At 37.3% G+C, this 19,833-nt stretch overlaps 2 protein-coding genes across 3 annotated transcripts in view; one reads left to right on the forward strand and one right to left on the reverse strand.

Annotated features, from left to right (window-relative positions):
- LOC124124467 (trichohyalin-like) overlaps positions 1 to 2,554 on the forward strand; it is an 86,612-nt gene extending 84,058 nt beyond the window's left edge. For both annotated transcript variants that reach the window (XM_046487645.2, XM_046487646.2), the window contains one exon: positions 99 to 2,554. In XM_046487645.2, coding sequence (XP_046343601.1) covers positions 99 to 263 — 165 coding nt within the window. In that variant the 3' untranslated portion in view covers positions 264 to 2,554. The remainder of the gene's footprint in view (positions 1 to 98) is intronic.
- Positions 2,555 to 4,220: 1,666 nt separating this feature from the next.
- The window catches only part of LOC124124464 (5'-deoxynucleotidase HDDC2-like), a 157,484-nt gene continuing 141,871 nt past the window's right edge, over positions 4,221 to 19,833 (reverse strand). Inside the window, exons 6-7 of the transcript XR_007221519.1 lie at positions 12,296 to 12,452; positions 4,221 to 4,594 (exon numbers count right to left, since the gene is read on the reverse strand). The gene's annotated coding sequence lies outside the window, so the exon portion shown is untranslated. The remainder of the gene's footprint in view (positions 4,595 to 12,295; positions 12,453 to 19,833) is intronic.

Below are 19,833 nucleotides of genomic sequence, written 5' to 3' on the forward strand. Positions count from 1 at the left end.
CACCCTAACAAATTGACATGTGAATATTAGAATAAGTATGTTTGTTTGTTTGGTGAGTGTGTGCAGCGTAAATAATGCCATATCTTTTCTGACGCAAGGATAACAGGGGCAGATCACGTGATTCCAGTACATTTGGCCGAGAGCCAATACGGCGGACCCAATCAGCAGAGCGCCCCCTTGCCGCCTCCAGGAAGATAGCACGACTGCATTCTGAGGTGATTACACCAAGCCAAGTGTGGCAGTTCAGTGAGACAGCAGTGTAACAGCCACTCTCAGTTGGGACAGGCCTTACAGGCTTTGGGAGGAGAGCATGTTCATCCTGGCGCTGTCAGCAGAGAAGCTCCACAATCGACAGTAACACTCTGCCCATACTAACCAGATAGTAATAATAGTAGGGCCGATGTTGAGAAAGTCCAACTGGTATTCGTACCGTTTATCATGTATAGAGCTATACATGTGGACAGAAAAACTGGAATATTACAGAGAAGATTATCCATTGATTGTATCGTTTCAGTATGATTGGGCAAATTCACGATCTTCAACGAGTTTTTGTTTGATGAGTGGTTACAATGCTATTGATAGCATTACATGTCGAGCAGTTAATCTCTCCCCTCTCTCTCTCTCTCTCTCTCTCTCTCTCACTCACTCTCTCTCAAGTGTGAACTTATCTTGAATAGGTTTCAGTAACGTGTAATCAAATTAGTTTCCTTCCATTCAGTTGTTAACGAATTAAATTTATCTCCCGTGTTGTTTCTATCAGCTATTATAGTATGCCGTAATCTGTTATACAGACCAGATGTAGAGTCAAGGCATGGCGAAAAGATGCAATATATTGTTCAAAGCATGCACCCGGGTAATGTTATGTTTGCCATGGCGGGTTGATTTTTCAAGAAAAATGTGAGGTGAGGTGAGTTAAAATGGAGTTTAATGTCGCGTTCATGATTATTGTATGTATATAGCGACGTGAATGCACCGGTGTCTGTGTGTGTGTGTATTTATATATATATATATATATATATATATATATGTGTGTGTGTGTGTGTGTGTGTGTGTGTGTGTGTGGCTGCTTGTAATAGCGCACAGGCTGGGTTTTATAGTGCAATACCACGGTGATACCACGCTGGAGGTATAATATGGATACTCCACGCGGAACCAACTAGTCATTGTTTTATGCCCTTAATGGCGAACGCCAGGTAGGGTTACAACAATTACCACCTGTTAACGTATTTAGGTATGACGCGATCAGGGATCGAACCACTGACCTTCTGCTCTCCGGGCAGACGCACTGTCCTACTAGGCCACAAATGCGGTAGTTCAAGAAAAAACTTTTGATTTCCATACCGTTCTGATTTATCTGACACACGGTGTCAACTCCTCCTACTTTTACCATGAATGTATGCTGCGACGCTAATTCTCGGATTGAATCAGTGAGAGGAAGTGGCTTCACTGCATCGCTGCCTTATTTATAAAGGTGGAGACATGGTACGGACACCGACTCGTCTCTTAATATTTCGACACTATATTCATAGAATATGTGCGTCTGAGTGATTGAGTATCCACAATGTTGCACAAGCAACTGCGTGGTCGCTGAGCATGCAGATGAGTTTCATTTGTCTGGTCAGTAGCTTGAAATCCGGTGGCCTGGCGCATGTGAACAGCGATTTGATTGGCTGTCTGGGATATATTTCTTGAAGGCCTGGTTTCTGATTAATCGATCTTGGAATTGTGTTGTTGACATAGGGCGCCCTGTGCAGGGCCGATCATTAACATTTTGTGTCTGCAGAAACCTGTTCTTAAGTTTGCAAATCACAGACTGAGACACAATGACCATATCGGCTACCTCTCGCTGATTGTTACCAGTTTGAAGCATGCCAATAGCATAATGAAAATAAAAAATACTAATGACTCAGACCTTTCATTGAATGTCAAAATGAAGAATGACATATATATTTCATGATCCCTTAGTAGTAGTAGTAGTAGTAGTAGTAGTAGTAGTAGTAGTAGAAACCATTCCATGGAAGACAGCGTATGACTGTTTTACAGATGTACACAATGATAGTTCACGACAATTAAATATGATAATTGGGAACATTTGACAGTTGTGTAGAACCTTCCGAAATGGGCGTGATAATGTAAAAATATATACCATATACACAGCAACCAGATGTATGATCATAGGAAATGATATGATAACAGATAAGTAACATGCCGAGCCATCCCATCTAGCCTGTAACCATATAGAAGAACATCCCAATTCTACCATTATGTCCGTCGGGATGAGAATTGTAACACTGGCCACACCACAATGACACAAACGTACGTTGACTGAAACCATAACAAGGATGGGAGTAAGTCGCATCTACACTGTTTCAGGAATATACCGACTGACAAGGATGTTACGGATATTTCCCAATATGATAGCCAGGTGACCCACATCAAACTTCTTTCCATGTTGAATTTTGTTGGAGTAAATTATGTAACTGATGTGTCACTGCAATGTAACAAAGTGATTGATTCACAGACACAAAGTAATAAATCTGAGTGTTGATGACAATATTGTCGTTTCCTTTTTTCAGTGTTACGTTGTAGCAGTATCCTGATCTGATGTGTTTTTCCGTCCCGCGTTAGGTGTTATACCTCGAGGCGAGTGGTTTGAAACATAACCAAAAACGCATATATACTGACCACAAAAGAAACGTCACCATGGAGAGATATATGAGAAATCTTATTTCGCCAAACACTGTAAACATACTTTGAGACATATTGAAAAGATGAAACTTGGCAAAACTGATCATCAATGTTGAAATTAAAGTGTCAAATGTTCTTAAAGTGAAACACAACACTAGTCTCTGAGCAAATAGCATCACAAGTCAGTATCCCGTGTGTCCGCCATGTGCATTGACGACTACCGTGCAACGTCGATACATGGAATGGATGAGGCGGTTGATGAAGGCCATGGGCACTTGAGCCCAAAACTCTGAGGAACGCCTGATGCAGTTCAGCTGCAGTTGTCGGCCTTGGTCTCACGTCATTCAGCCGTCTTTGAATCTCGTCCCACAGGTGCTCAGTGGGATTTAAATCGGGACTGAAAGCAGGCCAGTGCATGGTTCTGATGCCATTCTGCTGGAGGAAGTCTCTTGTTGCTCTTGCAGTGTGGGCACGGGCGTTATTACGCTGAAACTCGGGATTTCGGCGACGTGCCTAATGAGGTATGGCGTGTGGTCTCAAGACTTGATCAATGTACCGAGCTGCTGTGACACCATTGCCTCTCCCTGGACCGATGTTCTGGAAGACCACAGTGCCGACCCTCTGTGCAAGACCAATTCCACCCCACACCATGATGCTCGGACCACCCCACGAGTCTCTCTCAACAACACAAGCATCCGAATAACGTTCCCCACGGCGTCGACAGACTCTCTGTCTGTCATCTGCTGTTGAGATACAGTAACGGCTTTCGTTTGAGAAGAGTCCTCTTCTCCACTGCTGGTGGCGCCAATGCTGGTGCTGTGTTGCCCACTGAAAACGGTCCCGACGATGACGTGGTGTCAGAATGGGTCCTCGGTGTGGCCTGTGACAGTGGAGGTGTCTGCTCGTCAATCGTCGAAGCACGGTGTCCGCTATAATGTGTCGCTGGTGTGTCCCCATGTTCTGATGAGCAGTTTCCGCAGCAGTAACAAAGCGATCTTGAAGATGCTGTCGCACAATCTGACGATCCTGACGTCGGCTGGTGACCCTTGGACTTCCACTACGTGGTCTGTCATCTGTAGTGTTAGTGGTCTGGTACTGTTGCTGGAGCCTGTATATGGTCCTTTCAAGGACTTGAAATGCATTGGCTACTTCCCGGGTGGTTTGTCCAGCTTGCGATCGTCCAAGGGCTTGGTGTTGCTAATTTCAACGCATGTGCATTTCAATTTGCACGGTACTCACGTGCATCGGGTTACCATAGCCGTTGCCGTGATGCGTTTGGGCGATTGGTTTTATTGTCATCTGCTTTGTTTTTTTATCATCAGACTTCATTTTTCCGGACAAGGTAATGTTACATTTAGAAACTTCTACAAAAATTACCCAGATATTTAAATGACAACGTTTCATGCAATGTTACTTCGGGTGACGTTTCTTTTGCGGTTCAGTATATAAAACAAGATACAGCCAAATTTCATAATTGTTTCACTAAATATTGATGGACTTGATATGGTAATTGCTAATATTTATGGCCCTAATAATGATGATCCAAATTTTTATAAACAATTATTTACAGATATGCTAGAATTTGAAAATGACTCTTGGGATATATGTAGTGATTGGAATTTGGTAATAGATCCAAACATAGATCTTGAAAATTATAAACATATCAACAACCCTAAAGCGCGAAATTTTATTATAGAAAATATGGAGAGATATAATCTTCATGATATTTGGAGAGAACTTAACCCTACTTTTAATAAATATACCTGGTGGAAAAAGAACCCGCGACAACAAGGTAGACTAGACTTCTTTTTAATATCAGAAAATGTAAGTAATATTACACTAGATGCAAATATATCAGCAGTCTACAAATCGGATCATTCAGCCATCTCTTTAACCTTATCCACATCTGTAAACAAAGAAAAAGGGAAGGGTTACTGGAAATTCAATTCCTCTTTGTTATATAATAAGGAATATTGTGATATGGTTAAAAAACACTTGAAGAAGTTAAACTTGAATATGCCTGTGATGATCAGGATAATGTTCCAGTGGAACTTTTAAAATTAAAATACCCAGCAACAATTGTATTCGAAACGTTTTTGATGAAAGTTAGAGGGAACTCAATTTCAATATCAACTTATTTGAAGAGAAGAAAAAAAAAGAAGAAAATACAATCACTTGGATATGAAAAATAACAAGAGTCCAGGTCTTGATGGTTTCAGCATAGAATTTTTTACATTTTTTTTGGAAGGAATTAGGCCCTTGGATCTTCAGATACATTAATGAATCTTTTAGTAATAGGAAATTAACAATAACAGTAAACAGAGGTATCATCACCTGTATTCCCAAAGGTAAAAAGGATAGAACTTTACTTAAAAACTGGCGACCTATAACTCTCCTTAATATATTATACAAAATAATGAGTGCATGTATTGCAAATAGAATAAAGAAAACTCTCCCTTCCCTAATTGATGAAAATCAAACTGGCTTTATACCAGGAAGATGCATAGCAGAAAATATAAGATTATTATATGATATCAGTTAAACAATAGTTCGTCCTGTGTCATACAAAATGGCCATCTTTCTTCTTTCTTTGAAAATAAAAGAGGATGTAGACAAGGTGATCCCATTTCCCCATATCTTTTTATTCTAGTAGCTGAAATCCTAAGCATACTTATTCGAGAGAATACAAACATTAGAGGTATAGAGATGCATGGAAAAGAACATAAACTTGGTCAATATGCAGATGACACTGAATTATTCTTAGAGGGTACTCCGGAATGTCTTAATGCTGTAATTAAAACACTTAACGTTTGATACCAAATGTCAGGGCTGAAAATTAATATGGATAAAACAAAGGCTTTATGGATAGGCGCCCTCGCTGGGAGTAGATTAAAAATATGTGATCAGCTCAACTTGGAGTGGCACACTGGAGACTTTGAAGTTCTAGGTATTATTCTTAACCCGGAATTAAAGGATTTATGGGTAATCAATACTCGTAAAAGATTGCAAACTGGAGAAAAAGGCATTTAACATTAATTGGGAAAATTACAGTTATTAAAACACTTGCTTTACCACAGCTAGTTCACATATTCACGGCATTCCCAAATCCGCCCGATGCTTTTATTAAGAAATTAGATAAAATATTTTTTGATTTTCTTTGGAACGGAAAAACAGATAAAATAAAAAGAGAAAATATTAAGAGAGAATATAATAATGGGGGACTAAGAATGCCCGATATTAAAACTTTTGTGAAATCTCTAAAAATCTTATTTTTCAGTAAATGTATTAAACATCAGAAATGTCAGCAATATGACATTCCAGTAAAAGATTTACTAAGATTAGGTTCAAATGCTTTTATTTACACAAAAGTTTCTAACCCTTATTGGAACGATGTTATTAAAGCTTGGTGTGAATATTTTGGAAAATATGAATTAGACCTTTCTCTTATTGAAAACATTATGAATCAACCATTATGGTTAAACCACTACTTAAATTCCCCAAAGTTTTTCATAAAAGATTGGTATATTAAGGGTATTTGGTCCCTAAAACATATTTGTCAGGGAAATAGATTTATTCCATTTAAAATTCTAAAAGAAAGATACAATATTAAAGGGACCTTTTTGCATTATGTTCAGCTTATTACAATTATTCCCCAAGCATGGAAAACAGCAATTAAAAAACATTTTGATGTAGATTTATACTTTGACCTGATATTCTTCCTTGTTATCAGGACTTATTGATTTGTAAAAAAGGTTCAAGATTCTTTTATGATAAACTTATTTTTTCTGACTCACAACCTAAAATATGTAAGAAATGGGAAATTGAATTTGGTGAATGCTTAGAATGGGCTAAAAAAAATTCTCTTTTAGAATAGACATTAGAGATGTAAAATCAATAGATTTTCAATTTAGATTTCTGCATAGAATGATATATACAAAAAAAGAACTTTCTAAAACGAAACTTGTCGATGATGATTTATGTGAATTTTGCAAGATAGAGAAAGAAAACTTGATGCATGTATTTTATGACTGTGAATATGTATTCGAATTCTGGCAAAACTTGGAGGCTTTCCTGAATTCTGTGGGAAATAATCATATACTTTTTACAAGATTTAATGTATGTTTTGGTGAAATAAGTGCAAAACCTGCAAATAATCATATTATTATGTTAGCTAAGAGACACATTTTTATTTCTAGTTTAAAGAAAAGGAAACCCTCATTGGACGTTTTTAAACAAGTATTAAAAGATGCTATTTATTTGGAATATCTGTCAGCAAAAACTAATAATAAGCTTAGCACTTATAACAAAAAGTGGATATTGTATTGTGGTTTACATGATGCCTTGAATCTTACATAGATTGCTGACTGTGTGTTATTATTGATTGTTTCCAGTCACTTTGACTCTATTGCCAAAGAAAGATAAGGATTACAATACTATAATTCGGTACTGTTTATTCCTTTATTATTAGCTTATCTTTCTACGATTGCTCATAAATATGGTGTTAACTACTTTCATGCCAGAACATCTTGCTCGACCCTTCATGATCAAGGCCTATCCTCCAAATATGCGGTGTCAAAATGTTAATTGTTATATATGTATATATCACTGTGTATGTAACCACTGAAACTGGAATAAAAATGATTTGACAAAAAAAGAAAAGATACAGCCAAGTTTAGACAGAAAGACTGGTAATGGCTAATACTGGCACCATCCATGATATAATATGCCATCATACTGGTGGTCAGAAGTATGGTAAGGTATTGAAAGGATACAGAAGGAGCAGGTACATGTACACCTGCTTTACATAAAAAGTTTGAAGCTTACGCGCGGGAAACACAGAAAGTACTGTTACCGCCAGGTATGTTACTGCATTTCAAGGTAGCGCTGCGGAAGACAAGGTGGCACTGCGCATGGAGGACGTGAACTCATTTTCTCTCTCGGCTGGCTAATCCCTCAATTGAATCCATCATGTGGCGTAAAAATAAAGTTTCCATAATTTTCCTTCGGGCTACACACATTTCACAAGAATTATAAAACGCAATGAGAAATTAATGGGGTCTTCAAAGCATTATCGCTCCCTGTAATCCAATTCTGGAGGCTGAAATCCTGATTCATAAATTAAGAAAGGGTGCGATGGAAATTTATCTTTGCAGATGCCACTTTTGAAGTTATGGCACTTACCAATTTTTATGTGCCTAATAATGATAACTCCCACCTTTTACAAAACATTATTTGATTATATTGATAGATTAAAGACTGAATCATTTGTGATTTGTGGAGATTGGAATCTTGTCTTAAATCCATCCGTAGGCTTAGAAGATTATAACGAATATTAAGGACCCTAAAACATGTGACATTGACAGGGTCGATATGTAGAGCAACCACAATCCTTCTATGAGAAAATATATATAGTAGCTGAGAAATCATAGGCAGCAATCCAGGCTTGACCTTTTTTCTGGAATTATAGGAAATTTAACTTTGTGTAGACATATACTTCCAGGATACAAGTCTGACCATTTAGTTATTAGCCTTGTCTGGAAATTCAGCACACCCCATCCGAGAAATGAAGATCACCCTGAGACTCTTGTTACTTATTACTAGAAACAAAAAGAGAGTATACTAAGGAAGGCACTAGTATTTGGAAAATTAAAACTGTTGAAGTTTTAAACTTAGAACTTGGCCTCTAAGACGCTTAATTCATGAGGAAAAACTATTTCTTATGCCACCTTTCAGAAAGAAATGAGAAACAAATATTTCTTATGCCAACTTTCAGAAAGAAAGATGAAGGAAATAGAGAATTTAGAATTAAAGACTTCGAGGACATGATCAGACTCAAACTTTCAGAACATCGGAATATTAGCTGAGTGAAGTTGGAAAAGGTCAAAGGGGAACAAGATCAAAATCAGAAATAGGACGCAATGGAACGAAGAATGATAAAAGCCTACCAAATATACTCTCTCAAAAAAGAAACGCATAACGAAAATGGTAATTTGATGCAGCAATGTTTTGGTACAGGGTGGGTTTTTCAATTTGTTTTGTTTAGTTTATGATTTCTCTGGTGTTTTTGTCTTAAAACGTCATATCCAAACGCATCCCGCATGAAAAACCCGTATGTTAAAGCAAGATTTTCGATAGACGCATTTAATGAAACAGAACACGTATTGCACGTGCAATGCGCGGGAAACTCGGGGATCACATCGTGTCGTGGATGGGTATAAAAGATCGATCTCCGTCTTTTTTCATTCACTTTATTTGGAAGTTTGTGAAGACTGCAAAATGCCAAGACTGAGCCGCGCCAATCGTCACATCGCCATAGGTCTCCTGGAAGCAGGACAATCTCAACTTACAGTTGCCCGTCGAATGAATGTTCATCAAAGCACGATTTCTCGTCTCTGGGAGAGATATCGGCAGCAGAACTCGTTGGAAGATGGACCTAAAAGTGGACGTCCTCGAGTCACCACTGCGGCGCAAGATAGGTACATCCGGGTACATCACCTGCGTCAGCGAACAGCTACAGCGACCACTACCGCTAGGCAAATACCCGGATTGAGAAGGATATCTGCACAGACTGTCGGGAACAGACTACGAGAGGCAGGTTTAAGAGCAAGAAGACCCTACTTTGGCCCCGTTATGCGTCAGCAGCATCGACGTCATCGCGTTCAATGGTGTACAAACGTTCAGGCCTGGAATTTGGTGAATTGGCGTCGAATCTGGTTCAGCGATGAATCGAGATTTCTGTTGGAACGACGCGATGGAAGAATGCGGGTGTACAGACGACGTCATGAACGTTTTGCCGACGCCAGTGTCCCCCAGGTGGACAGACTCGGCAGGGGCAGCGTGATGAAGTGGGGAACCATATCCTACACTGGAAGAAGTGAGTTGGTGTTGATACAAGGCAACCTGACAGCGCAACGCTACTGGGATCAAGTCATTCGTCCACACCTCCTTCCCATTATCAACCGCCAGAGGGAGCTATTCCAGCAGGTTAACGCCAGACCTCATACGGCACGTGTCACGAGGGCCTTCCTCCAGAATGAGAACATCAATGTGCTGCCCTGGCCCTCCAGATCACCAGACTTACACCCGATAGAACATCTTTGGGATGCCCTGGACAGACGGGTGCGACAGCGTAACCCAAAGCCCCAGACACTCCAGCAACAAGCACATGCACTACAGGCAGAGTGGGCTACATTGCAGCAACATCAGATTCAGAGACTAATTCGTTCTATGCCGAAACGATGTCGCGCAGTTCAGAACGCCAATGGTGGTCATACGAGGTACTGACTTCAGCGCCATCAACCGTTGATGTGTGATTCATTAACTGACTTTTTCCGATGTCTTATTCAACAGTGTTACCTTGACATTTCCTGTGTAAAATTTCTTCGAATTCCATTTGCTATTAACTTGTCCACAGTGTATCAAAATAAAAAGAAATCTGTAGTTAAAATTCTTATATGCGTTTCTTTTTTTGAGAGAGTATATATCTACCATCTCGAAAATAGAAATTTCACAAGTGAATTCATCAAAAGTCTTATAAATAGAAATGGGGAAGAAATATTCGATGATCACAAAATACTGGATGAACAGAAACTATTCTATCAAAATCTTCAACCGGGCCTATTGATGAGGTCAATATGACTATTCTTAATACTGTGGAAATACCTACTTCAGACAGAATCAGAACAAGATTTTAATATTAAAGATATAGATGTAGCTGTTAAATTAATGAAAAATAACAAATGTCCAGGGCTAGATGGATTTCCAATTGAATTTTTTCAAATTCTTTGGGAATGACCTTACATTTTGGATTTATAGATATATTAAGGAACTTTCCAAAAACAATGCTCTCACAATGACAATGAATAGTGGAGTGTTAACCAAAAATTAATAAAAGTAGGAAATATATTGAAAAACTGGCTGCAATTATAACTTTTGAACAAAATTAATACAATAATTATTACTTGCATTACTATAAGGATAATGAAAATACTCCCAGTGCCTATCAGTGAAAACCAAGCTGGATTAATTCCAGGCATGTGTATTAGTGACATCATGTTTGAAACAAAGAAATAAAACAAACCTGGATTATTACTTCTTATAGACTTTGAAAAATCTTTTGACACTATTTCTAAAGATGTTTTCATGTTAGTTTTGGAAGGTGTTTGGTTTGTCCTTCCTTAGAAACTGTCTATATACGAGAAACCCAATATCTCCGTTCCGCATAATAATATAGTCATTACTTTTGTATGCAATAGGTCAACAACTACGCTTAATGGAAGTGCGGTGGTGGGTAGACTTTCATTAATTAATAAAATGGGAACAGAGCCTTCAAAGCCTGAAGTGAGAGTTTCACAAGCCCGGGACCGGACTAACCTCGATGAAAATAACATACCAAGATACTTATAAAATATGTAACAACTTTAATTTCTTAACCACTTTTTGTCTACATTGTTTACATATCCACCGTTATTAGAGACTATTATGTTGGATTTATCTAAATCAGTCGTCAGTCAAGACATGATGAGGTCGTTTTACGAGGATGTCGTATTGGCCACCGTCGGTTTACGCACAAATACCTGCCGGAAGCAGATGAGGACGAACCTCCTAAGGGTATCCCTTGTGATAAAAGGTTCACCGTCAAGCGTGTATGACTTGGTATGACTATCACAAGGGATTCACATTATCAAACAGTGAATCTGAAAAATCTCTTTTCCCGTCTGAGCGGGCATCAAAATCCCAGTTACTTGAAAGAAAACGGTCTGCATAATAAATTCTAAATATGTATGTGAATAATTAATTGCTTGTTTTTAAATTAAGTGTGATGATTTTACTAACTGACATTATTAAAGCTCTGTCCAGGAGGTTGAGGCACCGTAAAATTATTGTCCCCAAGTATAACACGTAATTCGTATCATAATCGATGCAAGTATCATCAACCAGTGTTTTAAGCCAACACATCGCTGAATATATTTTAGTATTGGCCAGTATTAAGCACGACCATCAGTTGCTACAACGATGACGTAAATCCTCCTCGGGTATCGTGCAGGAAGCATGATCCCAAGCGAAGTAGCCTAGCTTTGGCTGCTACTGGCCTACAGCCCCTTTTTTAAACTTTATAAATGATATTGTTATGCCCAAAATTGTTTTAAAAAAATGTTTGTAAACATTACCTTGCATTTATGACTCACTTTTGAATATATCAACTTGGTCTCGTCGCTATATGGCTGAAACTATGCCGATGCGACGTAAAATCTAAACTCACTCATGATCACTCACTATCTCACTCACTTTTGCTGTTCATACAGGTGCTTATGTTCTCTGCTTCATAACATATATTCAGCTGCTGAAGGTTCAAGTATATACTCCGAAACGATGTGTTCCTTTTAATAAGGAAGCTGGCATCCATAAATTCTCTTCCTTATGTGTATCAGTTCTATGCATAAAAGGATATCCCCCCCCCCCCCCCCCCCCCCCACCACCCCACCACCCCCCACCCCCCACCCCACCCCCCAATAATCAGAACCTATCCACAAACAAAGAAAAAGCTCACGCTATAAATGTAGCTGCCCACTTCACACAAAACTTCCAAAACACAATCAAAACTCACCCCAAATACAAAAGTGATGGAAATCTCTCTGGAGCAGCCCCACCACCAAGAAAGGCTGTCTACATTGAGAAAGAGAACAGACTTGTGTCCCTGAAGGAGCGACTTGACAGGCCAGAAGACTGCTTTTCAGTACCTGAATGGATTTCGCCCCTTGATGCTTAAAAAATAAAGACGGAGGAAAAACGAACTGAGAACTTTGAGATTAAGATATTTTTGGGCTATTCATTCTTCTGTTTTAAACATAAATACATACTGGTAATGGTGCTTCTATTTATGAATTGTCATGAACTTTTATTGTTATAAAATTGTCAAATAAAATGTTGTTATAACATTACACGTATAAAAACAAAAACCTAAGTACTTATTTCTTGTCTTTCTCACTAAAACTGGAAGATGCCATTACTATGATTAGTGATTAGGTTTGAGAATGGTGATGCAGTCAACCGTAATAAGGATACTAAATCAGCAAGTTGTGCATTATCATCATTATTTACGAAATTGACACGGCAGGAGGAATGTCTTATCAAGATTTTATCAAATAGTATGACACACTGCTTGAACCTGTAATTATTTATGGATCACCAACATGGGGTGTAAACAAATACAAAGAGATTTACTCATCTATTATAATATGAACACAGTATGATAGAATATGTTGTAAAAATATAAACTGGTCCAAAATATAGTAAAACTTGGTTTTGTAAGTAGTTGTTTATGTTCATAAGAATCTCCATTTTCAAAAAGAAAGAAGATTGAATTAATCAAAGAATGCCTTATTAACAAGTATAATGATAACATATAGGCAATTGTTTTAAATGTCCGGGGACACGGGTGGCCCAGTCGTCTAAGGCGCCGCGATTCGCTGTGCAGAGTTGCGTCCCTTGGGCATGCCAGAAACCTATGATTGTGGCTTCGAATCCCGGTTCGCCCCGATTATGTTAAACACCACACCCGTGCTCGTGGGTTTCACCGAAGTGGTAAACGTCTGATGCCTGCATCACTTCGGGCTTTCCTCCCACATGAAGCTGACACGCCGTGATGTAACTGGAATACTGTTAAAAGCGGCGTTAAACCCACTCACTAATGTTTTAAATGTCCAGTAAAGAGACCAGCGTAACCTTCATCAAAGAAAACGTGAGCGAGAACAATGCCGACACTAGAGTCGAAGTCGTCATCTCCACCTGAACAACGGAGGCGCAAATCCCCGGATTCCATTCAGGCGAGGTCGACAGAACAGAACAGAACAGAACAGAACTTTATTACGCTCAGGCCGAGATCCTCGGCATATGAGGTACAAAATGACAGCAAAATACACATTATAATAGCGGATATGTGGTTAGCCGGAAGATTTTACAATTTGCATTACATATTTACAGAATTTACTAAGGTTTTTTAATACAGATATCTCTTTACAAGTGAAAAGTCTTTGAAATTTAATCATATTAGGTCTTTTAGAATATGTAGGTGGGATATACAAAAAAAATTCTTTAGTAAAATATGGACATTTAAAAATATAGTGAAATTCATCTCCAATATCATCAATAAAACACAGTTTACATTTTCTTTCACAAATAGGTATCCTATTCCATCTTCCTTTTTCAATTGGTAAGTAGTGGCATGAAGTACGAAATAAAAGTAGAGGGATAGCTTTATTTAGGGGTAGGGACGTCAGATAATTTTCTAATTCAAATTGTGGTTTCAAGAGAGAATAGACTACACTTTTTTTTGAATTTTCCACCTCAGAGCTCCAGGTTTGTTTAGCATGATCAGTTAAAATAGAGTGAGCTGTTGCTTTGAGCCAGGAAGATGAAACAGGAGACTGTGACAACCATACATAACTTAAACCAATATTGTTTAGAACATTTTGAATACATGAAATCCAGTCATAGTTGTAAACACCTGTATTATGGATGTTATATACAATAGAGTAAATGATTGAAGATATTTTGCTGGATTTATCTGTAAGTAATTTCGACCAAAAGGTTAACATACGGGGTTTTAACATCAACAGATAACGGAACTCTACCTAGTTCACCGTAAAGCATGCATAAAGGGGTACTCTTTTTAACAGGTAATAATTTTCTCATGAAACAAATATGTACATTTTCAATTTGTTTTAGATTAACAAAAAGATTGTGTCAAAAAGATATAATTGGCATTGAATTGATAAATTAAGGTTTCGGCTTTTACGTAGTACGAAATACATGGATTTTGTAGCCTGTTGACATAGATTAGCAATGGATGCTTTAAAAGAACACTTTTTATCAAATATAACACCAAGATATTTGTATTCAGTGACATATTCTAAAGGAACACCATGGAGATAAATATCTTTACTCATATCATTTTTATTACCACCAAATATTAGAATTTTAGTTTTATCAATATTGATAGTTAATTTCCAAATTTTGCAATATGATTCAAAATGCTTGATAGCTTTTTGGAGATTCGTTTTTGAGGAAGCGAGAAGGACAGTGTCAATCGGCATATAAAAGAGCAAACAATTTAATAGATAAATCTAGCATGGATTGTGTTATTTCTGAGTTAATTAACAGACCTGGACAGTCTTTGGACATTAAAAATGTTTCTAAGTCATTTACTAACAAAGAAAATAGAACAGGTGATAAGTTTTCTCCTTGTCTAACTCCTACAAGGCAAGGGAAAAAATCTGATTCAATGCTATGTACCTTTACACACGATTTTATACCACTATACATGGATTTCAAAATCTATACCTTGGCTTAACAGTTTACTCCACAAGGCAGTCCTTCTTACATTATCGAAAGCCTTTTTAAAATCAATAAAACAACAAAATAATTTCTTTTTTCTTGATTTAAATAAATCTACAAGGCATTTAAGGGTGAATATGTGATCACTTGTAGAATATTTTTTACGGAAACCAGTCTGCGCTTCGGATAAAATATTTTGGTCTTCTATAAAATTTTGGATTCTATTACTAATAATGCTTGTAAAGAGTTTGCCAAAACAACTTAAAAGACTGATTGGTCTATTATTTTCTGGATCATATTTGTCACCTTTACCTTTATAAATAGGACGAATTATACCACTGAGCCACTGCTCTGGATAAACACCATCATCTAAAAAATTTTTAAATAACCTTACATATACAGGTAGCATAATGACTTGAGTGGTTTTAATATATTCATTAATAATTGTATCAGGGCCACATGCTTTATCATTTTTCAAATTTGCTATGGCAATCAAAATTTCATCACGTGAAATGGCACCATTCAAAACAGAGTTACAATCTTCAATGTTTATATCAAATTGATCAGTGAGATCATCAGACTCTTCATCAGGTGCATCATTTAATTTCTGAAAATATGTAAAAACTTCCTCGAGTGGTGGTAAATCTTTATCTTTATTATCATTCCGCAACAGTTTCCAAAATGATTTAGAGTCCTCTTTACGTAATTTAAATAATTTGTCCTGTATGTCAGATCTATGAAGGTTATGATATTTTGCCAAAGTGTTTTTGTAAGCCTTGCTTGCATTGATTAGCCTTCTTTTGTTTTGCACACTTTTATGTTTTTGAAATATTGATTTAGCCTGATGATATTTACCTCTACTGATCTTACAATCACGACCAAACCAAGGCTTTTTCTGTCGCCTTTTATGTTCAAACATAGCATTGGTAGGTTGTCTAAAACCAAACACAGATTTGGCACTTTCAATAAATACATTGTTAATATTGTTTACTAGATTGTTTAGAGCTTCTTGGTCCTCGGTTGCACAGTTATCAATGTCCGAAACAATGTTATCGATTTCACCCTGGCGAGAATTAATTACATCATGAAATTGAGAAGCATGTCGTTTGTCCCAGCGTCGGTAGGTGCACGTGGAGTCCGTGCTGCTGTCAGCTTCTGTCCTTGATTGACAGTTCATGTTGATACTCAATGTCAAAGCACAATGGGCATCAGACAGAATAGGGTCAAAATCTAGGACACTAAAATCACATATTCTTTTCACTAAATTCAATGAACAAATACTATAATCAACTAAGCTACAACCTTTACAAGTTGCTTTACCAATGTGTTTGTCATCACCAAAACGACCATTTATGATAAACAGATTTTTATTTCTACAAATATCAATCAATCTGTAGCCATGGTTGTTTGCCCTACCCACATCAACACTGACAATAGCTTTCTGTTTGCACAACATAAGCATTAAAATGTTTGATATAAATTGCTGCTTAAGTGATGTATTCCTTTAATGTTTTGATGGTTTGTTGTTATGAATTTGTGTTTTATGCTGTTTTCTTAGAACAGATTTGTGTTATGAACATGATGTTAGATTATTATCAGGTTGTAAGGACATTTATTTCATTTCATTTTTTACAAGTTTTTCTGATCAGTCGCATCGAGTATCTGATGCAATCTTGGATATTGGACTGGTATAATTAAATGATGAGGACATCATTTCGTAGTGGAAGGAAGTGTGTATTTTCTGTATTTGATATATTTGTATACATATCATCTTTTGTAATGAAATTATTTTTTAACCTTTAATTGTGTTGCATTAAATAAAATAAACATGTATGGCTGTTGTATTCTACAGCGCTGCAGCAGAATAATGACTTAATCTCTGCTTGGAATTTTCTTTTATTTTACCTCTAATATCTGTGAGGTAGGGTAGGTAGCTTGGGTCGGTCCTTTGTTTAATTGTGCTTGATTGGCCTTGTTTAAAATACTAACACCCAGCATTTAACCAGTACACCAGCCACTACACCTTGACCATGCTCACAACAAACAACATTTGCTTTGTGTCATATTTTCATCTCTTCAGATTGTCCTAATAGGTTAGTAATGTTTTTATACCTATTGTTATAATACACTTGTGTCTATTTGTTTAATCAGTTGAAGTGTTACAAAGTCTTAATACTTATTTAGATAAGTCATTACATTTAGTCATATAATTGCAGCCATTTAAATGTTTTAACTAGGTCAGTAAGTTCCGAGAGAAATCTAGCACTCTATATCTTCACCTTTCCTAAATGTTTCATTTGAGAACGAGTGAGCGAGTGCGTATGTTTTTATCATGTTTGCTTATAACTATGTATAATGTAAAGCGTTCATAGGTATGTTATGTATACCACATATTTCGTGTTTTCTAAGATTACCAGTTTTAACAAAGTAAGTATATTAGGTCTTGTATTTGTATTTAGATACAGGCATCATAGTCCTGTCACTTCGTGTTTGGTGGACTCAGTTCGCGCCAAGTTTCACCTACAGGATATGCTTGTATTTTTCTTTTGTATTAATATAATCAATAATGACAAATGTATATGTAGCTATTGCGACTTATAACACGTCCTTAAATGTATTTGTTAAAAACACGAGTACCATCTATTTCTATAATGTCGTCGGTTTGACGATGTGAATGAATATATTATATTATCATTTAATGGGTAGGTTTCTCGGCAGGATAGAGCCAACGGATAAAAACGATATCCGTTGAGGTCATATGCGGATAGAGATGCAAATATCAAAGGTCAAGTAGGGACTACTTTCAGTGTTTATAAACAAACATGGCGTCGCCCTTGTCATACGGCAATCGAGTCAGAATTAACCATCGGGAATCTGGATAAACTACAGAGATGATTGCTATCATTATCAAAAGAACAGTCTTATAAACTGAAAATCAGTGTCTAACTGTGACGTCGCTAAGGCATGTTATAAGTTTTAGAAACTTTGGAGATATAAATTTCGAAACAATTTTGCGAGGGCACCAGGTCTAGACAAGAGGGATCAGTAGCCATATCTGTGCTTGTAGACCTCTGCGGCTTGAAACCTTTTCCACAAATTAAAACAGTTGGATTTTTCCGAAATATGTTTGAAGTGTTACCTTGTTTCGTTTTGTCGCTGTGTGTACATCTGATTGCACTTCTTAACGTTATGACAGGATAGGCCGAGTGTCAACAACGTCTGAACGTGGCTGTGACGTCTCATAGACTAGGGTTAGAGTAGCTTCCCTTTGACAAAGGGCAGTTACTCAAGCGGACAGACCGATGGATTGCAACGAAATGCAAGTAAAAACAATTGTTTTGCGTATCTGTTGCTTCGCCACTGTATAAAAAACAGATTTCAGCTTGAACTCTATTGGCTACTGTCACTGTCCGACTGACACATCACTTACCCTGTGACGTAAGAATATTAATGCGCGCATTCCAGGAAAACTCGCAATGTTTCGGTAATGTTTGTGAGAGAGGGTACGCGATTTTTAAACACAGAATTAAAGAATGACATTATATGATAAAGAGGTTATCATGCTTGTGTGTTTGGGGATGGTAAATATCCTGTATTAGGAATAAACACTATGTGTTTAGCTCGCCAAGGCTCGCTAAATACAATGTTTATTCCTAATGCAGGATATTTACCATTCCCAAACACACTTGCATGATAACCTCTATATATGACTACATGTGAATGTCATGTGCCCTTACATATTAATGTCTGTGTATAATTTCATACAAATACATATATTTAAGTGTATATTTATTTTTTAAGTATATGTAAATCTTTTTCACATATAACGACCAGTGCTGTTTATGAACACCCCCAGCATTAATGTGGAAAATAAGTTTCCATGGGTATAAATGTTATCCATTGTATGTCAGAGATATCTTACAGCTAATAATTGTCATTATAGTTTTCAGACAGTTACCCGAAGGTTTATATTGGAAACAGTTAATGTTGATAACAATTCTCTACAGCATTTCTAAGTTGAAATTGTTCAAATAGGTTGATATTTCCAGGAAATTAGTTGTCCATTCCAGTTGTGAATTATTATTGAGATAATCTTGCAAGTTCTGGTAGGTACTAGTCACAACACTTTGATGTATTAAGTACTGTATCATGTGCTCACGAGAAGTATTGTATATGTGTTCAGAAGTATTATGTTAAAGACTCTCATGTGTTAAAGTCTAAAGTAACACAAAACAGTTAACATGATTCAAGCATACCAATCATTGATTATTGATTTATTTGTTGATGTAAGGCGTTTGATGGTGTAACGCATGCAGACATTCTGTATTAAATCTTGAACAAGAAACTATACTGAACCGCAAAAGAAACGTCACCATAGATAGATATATGAGAAACCTTATTTGTTCAAACACTCTAAACATACTTTGAGACATTTTGAAAAGATGAAATTCTGCTGGAGGAAGTCTCTTGTTGCTCTTGCAGTGTGGGCACGGGCGTTATCATGCTGAAACTCGTGGTTGCGGCGACGTGCCAAATTAGGTATGGCGTGTGGTCTCAAGACTTGATCAATGTACCGGGCTGCTGTGACACCATTGCTTTTCCCTGGACCGATATTCTGGAATACCACAGGGCTGATCATCTGTGCAAGACCAATTCCACCCCACACCATGATGTTCGGACCACCACACGAGTCTCTCTCAACAACACAAGCATCCAGTAACGTTCCCCATGGCGTCGCCAGACTCTCTTTCTCTCTCTCTCTGCCATCTGCTGTTGAGATACAGTAACGGCTTTCGTCTGAGAAGAGTC

This window comes from Haliotis rufescens, unplaced genomic scaffold, assembly GCF_023055435.1.
Source record: "Haliotis rufescens isolate VD_foot unplaced genomic scaffold, xgHalRufe1.0.p SCAF_1, whole genome shotgun sequence".
In the NCBI taxonomy this organism is placed as follows: Eukaryota; Metazoa; Mollusca; class Gastropoda; order Lepetellida; family Haliotidae; genus Haliotis; species Haliotis rufescens.